The 12,200-nt window shown below is 41.1% G+C and overlaps 1 protein-coding gene across 1 annotated transcript; it reads left to right on the forward strand.

Annotated features, from left to right (window-relative positions):
• LOC110431912 lies at nt 463-1,194 on the forward strand. Its single transcript, XM_021451719.1, has one exon. It carries the CDS (start codon nt 463-465, stop codon nt 1,192-1,194), a length of 732 nt encoding a protein of 243 aa, XP_021307394.1.

Raw genomic sequence — 12,200 nt, forward strand, 5'->3', positions numbered from 1 at the left:
TTCTTGTTGAAGAAGTTGGATGAATGAGCCAAGGTAAAGAAAGATCGAGAGGCCATCCAACAATATGCCACTGCACGTGCGAACCAACGGAGCAGGGTGCAAAATGCAAGCCATGAAGCTGTGCAATCCTTCAACAATGGACGACCAACTTCGCGCTTCCAGGGCCAAGGTAACTCTAGTAACTCTAACTGGCTTTCACTTAAAGAACTTGTCATTAATCAAGCTAAAATCAATGAAAGCATGAACAAAAGATTGTTAGCTAATGACAAGACTCTTGAATCATTAACTGCTAAAATGGATTCCCTTGTTTCTTCTGTTAAGGACCAATTAAACTTTAATAAAATTTTAGAGTCTCAAATAGCACAAATTGTTGCTACTGTTCCTTCTTCTGTAAATTCTTGCAATATCTTTAATGTGACCACGAGAGGGGGTAAGACCACTCGTGATCCACCATATCCTGACATGACAAAAAAGACTGCAAGAAAAGATAAGGAAGTTGAGGAAGACAAGGAAGAAGCACCATCTAAGCAGGAAAACACCAAGTTCTATGGAAAGACAGCTCCGCACGAGTTCTACGACACCAACATTCTGCTGCCATTTCCAAGAACAAGGAAGCCAACCACCGATGAACAACTCGGGAAGTTTGTTGAGGTAATTCGGCAATTATATGTCAATATTCCACTACTTGATGCAATGCAGGTTCCAACCTATGCCAAGTATTTGAGAGACATCCTCAACAACAAACGCCCGCTGCCTACATCTGAGGTGATTAAGCTAACAGAAGAATGCAGCGCGGCGATACTAAACCAACTACCAGAAAAGAAGAAGGACCCTGGATGTCCTACCATCGACTGCTCCATTGGGACACATCACTTCGAGCATGCACTGTGCGACTTGGGAGCAAGTGTCAGTGTCATGCCAAAGGTAATATTTGATAAACTAACCCATGCTGTTTTGTCCCCTACATCAATACATTTGCAGTTAGCGGATCAGTCAATTCGCCATCCTGCGGGGGTAGCTGAGAATATCCCCGTAAAGATACGCGAGTTCCTGGTCCCTGTGGATTTCGTGGTAATCGACATGGAGGTGGATGAAAAGACTCCACTTATCCTGGGAAGACCATTTCTCAGCACTGCTAATGCACATATTGACGTTGGAGCCGGAGAAATTCAATTTACAATCAATGGGGCCTAGGAGAAGTTCAACTTCAAACCAAAGGTAGTGCAATGCTCACTAATCTTGGCAGTGGATGTGGCAACCGTCACATTCATAACTAGGCCAAAGAAAAAGACCAATCCAACGCCAAGAGCAAAGAGCAAGAAAATATGGAAGAAGAAGGTAATACAACCGATGACACCTCCGAAGAAAATTTCTGTATCAACTCAAGGAGGAGGTCCTGTTCTAAGGACCTGAGGTAACAGCTCTTCCATCAAGGTAAGCCCACTGACCTTTAACTTTAAGTTACTTATTAAACTTCCTTCATCTTTTCCAACCCTTCTATCAACTTGAGTTAAGACAAGTAAAGTAAAAATAAAAACTCACTGAGCAAGGTGGACACCAGGTGGGGCCCAAAGGGGGGTCGCCCGACCCCACTTTGGTGGCCCCCACCTATCATCTCGTGTCCTTTGCCACTTCCTGTCATGACATGCTATGCTCCATTCAAGAAAACACCAAAACATTACCATGTCAACTCATGTAATCCCACTTGATCAACGAATTGAACCGTGCATGAGAATTCTCTAACTCTTTCATCTATTTTTCTTGCATGTGCTTGTTCTGTTACTAGTGTAGTGTGCCCAGCATTACTCAAGAGTGAGAGGAGGGGTCGGCCGACCCCATGGTTGGCCCCACTTCCTCCCCTCCTCTGGTGTATGGCAGCACAAGTAATGTAGGGAGAGTGAGTATAGAAATAAAGACTCATAAACATCGACACTCACCCTAGGAGCTAGAGTTTCTAGTTCTCATCCCCTGCTTCCACTAAAACGTAAGTGAAATTAGGAGACACTGCTAACTTAACAAAAACCATCTCCTTCTTTCTAAAGTCACTTAAGCAACCCCTAGACAAATCACTCTTGCTAAGTATGGGAAAGATACTTGCTTAAAGCCTTAAGTAAATCAACATTTTGAGAAGCTCATCCCGTGAAGCATCTCATGAGCAAACATCCACCCATCTAGTCTTGTCTTGTTCCCTCCTTTCTCTTTCACCACATTCCAAGAAGAGATTCTTTGAGAAAACATCCAAAAGAAAGGAGAGAGTGAGTGGAGATGGGGAACCAGCCATGGCACACATTCATCATCAATCTGGTGAACAGCTAGCGCAAAGAGGAGGTGGTGATGGGGTCGCCTGACCCCCTCCCTACAGCATTTCTTATTTCTTTCTTTCCCATCCATCTTTCCTTGACACAAGGTGTTGGCCATTTGTGGTTTCGTGGAAAAAGAGGGGTCGGCCGACCCTGACAAAGTGCCCTCTGCACTTGTCCTCTCTTCCATCCACTCACTCATTCACTCACAACCACTTTCCTCTACTAGCAACTCAAGAAAATCATCAACACTCTTCCTTTCACTTTCCCTATTGCTCAAGTGTTCACCCGTCGAGAAATCAAGAGAGGTAATCAGCCGGTAAGAAGAGTTAAAATCTAAACTAACCTCTATGGTGGAAGTGGTGTTCGTTATTTTCTTGATCTAGCATGAAGAATCCACTCAAGAACATAGGGAAGAAAGTGCGTGGAGCGTTTAGCGGAAGCTCATCAAGGCGCTCCCATGGCACCATGAGTTCAGTAGAAGAGTACTCCTCTCATCAGGGACTTCCCTCTGAGACTCATGAGGAGCAAGAGCATGAGGCCATGCCACAGCAAACACCACCTAATGAAGAAGCAGCACCTCTACGGATGCAAGATATAGAGACCGGACTTTTGCTCACCGTAGAAGAAATGGAGAAGCTTAACCATCTACGCCACCGTGAATTCAAGCATACCAAGGTAATTGACCCTAAATTCCTCAAAGACACAGGTATGTATGAGGAATTCTTTGATGTCTTTGCTGCAATAGGATGGGGAGAATTTTGGGACTTTTCGGAACACCTAGGTAGCAAGATTCTCACTCTAGAATTTTTGAGCACCGTAAGGGTAACCGAAACAACCATTTACTTTCGCCTAAGAAACCAAGATTATGATTTCACATGGGACCATCTAGCTGCATGTTTAGGCTTTATGAATTTTAAAACCAACGTAGAAGTTGCCACAAGGGGTTTTAATAGACAAGAATTTTGGCATGAAATAACTGGGGAGAATCTAATTGGAAAGACTTACCCACGTACTAGCCATATTTGCCATCCCACACTACGGTTCATGCACAAATGGATAGGCATCACTCTATTCCCTAGAGATGACATTCGGATTGTGCGGGAAATTGATAATAGAATTCTATATGCCATGGTGAATAGAATTCGTATTGCACCGGTAAAAGCCATGGTACATCATTGGATCACTATATCACGGAAGAATGACCCAATTGAGTTCACCTCTATAATTACAAAATTGTGTGATTACATTTTGATCCTTGATGACACCATCCAGTACATACCCACTCCTAGAACTGTGTTAGGAAAATATCATTTCATTCAAGCAAAAGTAATTACGCGTGGCCCCAATGACACAATTGAATTTATATTGCGTAAATCAAATGCAAGACTCATTTTGCCACAACCAGAGTTAAAATTATACGGGGGCCACCCGTTAATGCCTAATGTTCCTGGAGTTGGAGGACGTAGAAGTTTTGCAGGGCCATTCACACGTGGACAGTCACGAGCTGAACAGCAAGATGATTCAGATAATGAGGGCACTTCCAATGCCATGCACACCTCCGGGACGGGGAGGAGACGTAGTGCCCGGTTGTCTCTTTCTTCTTCGCAGGAGATTGGAAACCGCAGTCACCGTCATGACATGGAGCTACTCAGATCAGGTATGGCTACATTGCGTACTAACCATGAAGCCATTCACACTGCCACTGTGGAAACCCAACAGCAAATCCAAAATTTTGAGGAGAGCAGCAATAGAAACTGGTGCCAAGCCTACACATCATATCACCTGCCCGTACCACCATACATTCCTCAACCACCACATGCATATCCACCTCCTCCTGCACAATATCCTCCACAGCAATATCCTCCACCATATCCACCATATCCATCGTATCCACCCCAGTGAGGAAGGACAAGCTTGGGGGAGATCCTCTCCCCCACCAAGGTAAGTATTCTATCCTATTTATTTCCATGCATTTTATCATTCCTGCTCTAAAAAAAAAATAGCATTTCCCTTTAGCATATATGCTTCATGTATGTCTATATCCCTCATGGAAATGATGACTAGTTGCTTGTTAATGTTTCTCTAGTACCTAGTATACAACTTAGTATTTCTCCAAGTATGGATCACTTAGCTCACTTAAACTGCCATGAACCTGAAAACTTTATGGGTTGCAAGTGCTAGAACTAAGTCTAAGTTGTTGTGGGACATGAGATAGTGAGACAAGAGCTGCTATAATATTATTCTAAGCATGCATGATTATCAGAGATTTATTCTTAAAATGATCAAAACCTTAATTGTTCCTCAAGGGTGATGAATTCCTACCACAGCTATATCTACTTTACATGATTGCAACCTTTCCACATAAGCTATTTGCTTTGTGTTGAGTGTCGTCAAGTCTTGTTGACCCCTGTTAAGAGACTTTTCATGCTCCTAAGATCAAGATCACGTACACACCACATATATATATGCTGCATCTACACTGGAAGTACGCAACCACATGTATTTCGCATCCACTAAATAGGTTGCTCCATACTCTAAATGTTAGAATATCTCTCTCTAAGCATTATTTGGTAAATGAGACATCAAAAGCCTAGGCAAAATGAAATAAAAAGATGGACATGTGCAAGTCCACAAAAAAAAAATTGAGCACATAAAGCTCGAAGAAAAAGAAAATGCTAGCCATGTCTCAATATACAAGTAGAGAGAGTGTAGCAAATAAAGGAGCAACCTAGTCCACCATATATCACACTTGCACATCTTGATCTGGGAGTATGACACTTCTCTTCAAGGATCCGAGCTTTGACTTCGCAACACATGCAAAGTAAGTATGCTATCTCCTTTCATCCCTACCTTAAGCTCCACATAAGCCTTTTAGAAATAGGATGAAATAGAGAAGGCAACTCTATCATATGCCTTGGTGAGGAATTATACACCATTTGAGTGACATGAGAGAACCATATGAGGAACATTTAAGTTTTCTTTTGAAAATATCACAAAACCTCTGATATGAAACTTGCTAAGAATGAGAAAGTTAGTGCTCAAGTCAAACTGTTCTGTCTTTCAACCACCTAAGACAAAGGAAAAGCCATAAGCCCCATAAGGGACTAAGGTAATATGGGTAAGTTTACATAGCTAAATTTTTCATGCAAAGAGAAGAACTTTGTTGTACACATGGTACTCTTGAAATGTGAACATAGTAACAATACCTGATCCACCGAGGCTAAGTTTGATTGTTTGCTCGGGACGAGCAAAGGTTAAGCTTGGGGGATCTTGTTGACGGTGGATATACCATAGAAATCCACATACAAAACACCGTCAACATGCCTCGGTTGCAAGGGGAAATGACATGACATGAACATATTTTCTCCATAACTAGTTCCACTTGTACTCTTAGCTTGTTTATGCAGGAACAACAAATTCAAGACATTATTTGACAAAGCCAACATCAGAATCATCAAGAGGAGATCGAGGGGACAACAGGTGACACCCTGGGCCCACAGGGAGGGGGTCGCCCGACCCCTCTTTGGTGGGACCCAGGTGTGCCACCTACTCCACCGACATAAGGGACCATTGTGGACACTACTGGTGGGCCCAGGTGGTCAGGAGTGGGGTCGCCCGACCCCACATGTAAGGCGGTTTCAGGGTCGGTGGCCTCCCACCGACCTTCCCCACATGTCTCACGTGTTGGTTTGCCCCTGCCGTTGATCAAATGGCGGTTGTGAAGTCGGTTTGATCCAAGGGTGGAGAGGCATGATCACACGGATCGATGACGTGGCGGTGGAGTAGCCCCTACTCCACCTCTCCCTATAAATAGAGGCTGATTTCACCCTTCCAAGGCATGATGAATTCAAGGTTCAAGTGATCCAAGCTAGATACAAGTGAGTAGTAGTAGTAGTAGTCTAGTGTGGGAGTTAGAGTTGAGTCGAGCGAAGCTCGGGGTCTCCGGAGTCGTCTTCTGGAGAGTCTGGTATAGCTCTTGTATCTTTTCTCCTGTAAGACTTGTTTTCTTAATATATTCTCTTTCTACTTTTCTAAGTATTACTTTGTGCAATATTATTCTTGCAATAGTATTGTAGTGTTCTATCTTGTCCTTTAGTAGTTACATATTAGATTGTGATCCTGTAACAAGCTCGTGGCTGTTTCCCATCGCCTTTAGCAAGGTGCTATAGTTGTTTGATCGCAGCTAGAGTAGTGAGAGTTAGCGTAAGCGCGGTGCTTAGGCTAGGTCTTGCCTTTGGGTGTCGCTGGCTCGGACGGAAAGTAGGGGCGCACTCCCTAGTAGGTGACAGATCGTGGGCGGCATTAGGTTCTCCTCACGTACGAGCTAGTTCTTAAAAGATAAGGCGTCCATAAGCCCAATAGTCGCTTTCGGTAAGGGGTTAGGTGAAAAACCTTTTAAGCGTCTTACCAGCTCGGCTATCCCTGGCAGCCATTAGTAAGGTATCAATCTAGTGTGTCTCTGCTATTTGATTAAGATTAGTTCACGAGAGTAGACTTAGATATCCTAGGAACCTGTACTCACTCGTTGTCCTCCCACCTAGCTACTCTACTCTAGTTATCTTGTAGTTATCCTTTTTGATTATCTCTGGATCATCATCATCCCTTCCTTCACCTTTCGTTACCACCTCTCTGCACTAGTTGTAACTAAGTTGAGATAGGATCTCTTTTCTTACAAGCATTTCTAGCTATTGCTTTCCCTTGGGAAAATATAAATTACGATACCTTGGAATACTCCCGGGTGAAGTGCTACAGCGGTACCTTCTGTGCGCTTGCGGAATTATCCAATAGTTAATAGAGTTACCACACCAGGCACTTCTGGCGCCATCACCGATATCCGGTGGTTGCGTTAAGAAGTGCCAACAGCCACATAGTGAGTGGGTAAGCCCTGTTCAAGTTGTACCTAGAAAGGGAGGTATGACTGTTGTCCAAAATGACAGGAATGATTTAATCCCAAAAATGAACCATCACAGGATGGCGGATGTGCATAGACTATAAAAAGCTTAATAAGACAACTAAGAAAGACCACTTTTCATTGCCTTTCATTGATGAAATGCTAGAGCGGTTAGCCAACCATTCATTCTTTTGTTTCTTAGATGGATATTCAGGGTATCACCAAATCCTAATCTATCCTGATGACCAAATCAAAACCACCTTTACATGTCCCTATGGAACCTATGCTTATCGTAGAATGTCCTTTGGGTTATGTAATGCACCACCTTCTTTTCAAAGATGTATAGTGTCTATATTTTCTAATATGATTGAAAAGATTATGGAAGTCTTCATGGATGATTTTTTTGTTTAATTGGGAAAATGTCATTTTATGGTTAGAGAAGGAATAGTGCTTGGACACTTAGTGTCTAAAAGTGGCATTGAGGTAGATAAAGCTAAAATAGAAGTAATTGAACATTTACATAGCAAAAAGGAATTAGAAGCTTCCTTGGCCATTTAGGTTATAAAATATTTTTCATTCATTGTTAGACCTCTTACTCGCTTATTGACACGACCTCAACTTAATTATGATACTACTAAAAAGGAGCTGCTAGCTGTTGTTTTTGCTGTTGATAAGTTTAGATTTTACTTAGTGGTAGCTAAAGGAATTATTTATTCTGATCATGCTACTTTAAAATATTTGCTCACTAAGAATGATGCTAAACCCCATTTAATAAGATGGATTTTACTACTTGAAGAATTTTACTTAGAAATAAAAGATAAAACAGAAGTAGAAAATTCTATCGCCAATCATTTGTCTAGAATGTAATTTGAGAATCCACAACTACCCATCGATGACTCACTGCGCGATGACATGCTCTACAGAATCAACAGATCTGACCCCTGGTATGCAGATATTGTTAATTTGATGGTTACAGGTTATGTACCACCAGGAGGCAACAAAAAGAAGCTAATCCAAGAGAGCTGTTCTCACATGTGGGATGAACCATACCTCTTCCGAGTATGCTCTGATGGTTTACTCAGAAGATGCGTACCAGCTGAAGAAGGAATCAAAATAATTGAAAGATGTCATTCATCACCATATGGAGGGCATTATGGGGCATTTCGAACACATGCAAAGATATGGCAGTGTGGATTCTTCTAGCCAACAATGTATGGTAATATCCAACCAAGGGATGTCATGCCACGAATCAACAATCTCCAGATTGAACTCTTTGTTGTCTGGGGGATTGATTATATGGGGCCATTTCCATCAATAGAGAAGTATGAGTGTATCCTAGTGGGAGTGGATTATGTCTCCATGTGCGTCGAAGCCATGCCATGCAGGAATGCCGACAGCATGCATTCAAGGAAGATGTTCGAAGAAATAATATTTTCAAGATTTGGAGTTCCAAAGATAGTGATAAGTGACGGGGGTTCTCACTTCATTGACAAGTGCTTCGAGCACTGTTGACACTTCTAACACCACTTAAGCTAAGTTGTCATCCCTATCATGGTGCCAGAAGTGTGGTATCAAAACTTTCCACCAATAAAATAAATATAGGTTCCGCAAGCACACAGATTAAATACCATTGTAGCACTTCACTGGGAAGTATTCCAGGTTTCGTTATTTATATTTAGCTTAAGGGAAAGAACTAAGGACTTAAACAATGAGATCAACTTGCAAAACATGACTACTTATGAGTGATTGGGTTGCATAGTCAAATACTTGGCAGGAGGGTAAACCATAGATATATGATATATAAAATAAAGAAGCCCAGGGAATATAGATACTAGATTAAGACTACTCAGCTTAATATTAGGCAGACGTCTGATTAGTTCAAGTGATAGAAAATCCTATGTTGTTCTAATTTATCGAGTCTTTCATCTACTCTAATGCTACACTATCATATATAGCACAAAAGACTCTTCATTTATGTATAAGGAACATTGCTATAAAAAGCCAAGACAGAGCTAGACTTCCTATGCAACTACGGTTCTACCTGTCGTACCAACGGGGGATGGAATACAAAGGACTCAATAGAACTGTCATTTCCGTGATCTACCACGCTACCCGGCAACATGGTGTAATTGCATATAAACAACATCTAAGCACCATACTTACATGACATCTATCACTTAACTCTCCCTCGAAGAAAGCTAAGCACTTTGCAAACATATACATAAACTCATTATCAATCATACCCATATCAAATGTAGAACTAGAATAAACTAAGTACATAATAAACAAGAACATAATGATCTTAGAATAAAGTCAAAAGAGAGATAAAAGATAATACCAATCTCTGATGATGAACATCTAGAAATACTGAGCACAGGCACCCGACTCTTCCTCTATCTAATCTAACCTATGTAGAAGATGAAGATTAGGAGTAGCTAATCTATCTCTAATCCTTGTCTCTAATGGCTCCCTCTAATTCTCATATGAGAACAAAAATATAATTCCGTTTTTCTCTCAATTCTGAGCTCTCCTCCAGGGGGTAGGCTTGTATTTATAGCCCCCTGGGAAGCACCACAGCCCTTGGAAAAAATCAACTTAAACGTGCGCTTAAGATTGTTCCTCAAAGTCGGTGGAGGCAGGATCCGCGATGCAGAACCTAATTGGTTCTTGCCCCCGGGCAGCCACCCCACCCTTGCCTAGGCGCCCGCCCCTACCCTATGGCAGGTGGGTCCCAAGTTTCAGGGCACGCCTTCCTGAGTCTTCTAGAGTATTCCAGAGTTGACGTTCGAGTCTTCTGTCTATGTAAATCTAACATGTGGACCTCCTTTTGTTATTATTCTGGTAACCCCCTACAGAAACAGACATTCACCAAAACTCATAGAAATTATCAGTAAAAACCCTAAGTCTATGGTGATGTTCAGTTTTTATCCCCTTTCTTGTTAGTTGACATATAATTTTGATGGTTAACAACTGTCAACAAACTCCCCCAAGCTTACCTTTTCCTCGTCCCTGAGGAAACAGCTACAAAGGATGGATCAGGAGTTGCTACAATGCTTTCACACCTCACAAGTACACATGCTTTAAATAATAACTCATCCTTAGACTAGAGTGAACAATCATAACTTCCAAAGTTACTCATGTTTCTTCCAACCATGGGGCTTTTACCTATACTTGAGTCTTGAGCAGTTGAAAGACAAAACAATTAAGTCAAGCACTGTTGTCTCATGCTCTGTTGTTCTACCTCTATCCTAGAGTTTTTATAATTTTCAAAATAAAACTCAGAGTTCTTTAGTATGATCCTTTCAAGTCTCTCATTATGTTGTATTTCTGGATCCTTGCTAAGGCGTTGAAAAGAGTGATGCCTTCTCTCTTACTCTCAAGATATGTAGTATTTGTGGCACAAGGCATTTATATTACCTTCACTCTCTCTCACCCTATATCCAATAAAGCTTATATGGAGCTCATAGGTGTGGAGATAACTAATGCATTGGGTCTGATCAGACCATGGATCCAAATGAACTCACCACATAACCAACCGGTTTGTGCATGTGTGGTTTTATATGTGGATGCTAAACTAAAGAATATTTGTGGAAGGAGAAGGTGTGCAAAATAATTCTAATGCTCCTTTACTTAAAAACATAATTCCTCTAACTTTGAACTTGAAATTTTGATAACAAACTTGGGCTCATAAATCTTTCTTTTCTTTCTTTCATGGAACTTTTGACCACTATTTTTCTTGCAGCCCATCAATTCTTTTTGTAATTTTGTAGATGAATGAAAGATTGAACTTGGAGCATTGAACTTAAGATAATTGGCTAGCAAATAAGCAAGGGAAATATTTTTGGTGTTCACTCTCAGTGTAAGAGTGGAACATTTTTGGATAGGTGAATATGGAATATATATGTGGTGTGTACTTCTAGAGTAGAAGTAGCAAAAGGGTGAACATGAGTGTACGTAATACCGGGATTAGTCACATGATGAGTTCCTAACGGTCAACAGAGCTCGAGCAAAGACAAAGCCCTACATATATGTGGAGGCTTCCTATTCTAAATAAATATGGCTATGGTAGGAATTTTATACTCTCTATCATACACAAAACTCATCATGAAGCATTTTAATTTTCATAAAATAAATCTCTAGAACTTAGTAGCACTAGGAACACGATAAACAGCAGCTCAGACTATATCATATCATAACCATCAACTACCTAGACTTAGTTTAAGCATATGCTCCCACAAGTTTAAAGAGTAGAGTAAATTTAGTTGTCTAACAGTGTATCCAATCCTTGAGAGAATTCAAATTTAAAACTAAATACTTGAGAAGAATTACTGCAGAGCAACTATTCATCATTTCCTTCATGTCTTCTTCATCTCTACATATTTTATTTATAGCAAACTTGTATTACACACTCCTTTTATTTGTTTTTCATTTTTAAACAAACTCAAACTTTAAAAAAATAAACAGCAAATATTTATTTGTTTTTCTAAATTAATATATAAAAAATAAAAAGGAAAGAAATAAATCAAAACGAAGGAGGAAGAAAACTTACCTTGATAATGGGGGTCCTCCCCCAAGCTAGTCTTCTTTAGGGATCTAGAGGAACGCGAAGATGTCACTTAGAGTGCTGCTAGCTTGATCTTGCCCTTCTTGAATAGAGTGCAACGTCTGAGTGGTCGTTTGGTTCTACTGAAGCTAGTCATTCTAATTCTGCTCATTGTGAGCAAGAGAGGTGTGGATGTAGTTTTGGAATGCCATTCTCATTGTAATGCTGCTAGGTGTAGAAGAACCCAGAAGCATCAGACCTGCGTCCTTGCTCAAAGCCTTGTTCTTCGTCTTTTGTCCTTTCTCCATAGGTGCTGAATGAATGCCTTGGAGCTTCTCCTAAGGGACCTTCTCCTATGGGGATGAATGGTGGTGGTGGATAGTACTCATATGGATGGTAGGCAGGATGGAACAGAGGATACATCCCAGGATTTAGTGTGTGGTGCTGGCATGTCTGCCATTCA

This window comes from Sorghum bicolor, chromosome 1, assembly GCF_000003195.3.
Source record: "Sorghum bicolor cultivar BTx623 chromosome 1, Sorghum_bicolor_NCBIv3, whole genome shotgun sequence".
Taxonomy (NCBI): Eukaryota; Viridiplantae; Streptophyta; class Magnoliopsida; order Poales; family Poaceae; genus Sorghum; species Sorghum bicolor.

Bases quoted from the DNA above. Each gene is read 5' to 3' on its own strand.
- LOC110431912 (XM_021451719.1), top strand. From the start codon at position 463: ATGACAAAAAAGACTGCAAGAAAAGATAAGGAAGTTGAGGAAGACAAG.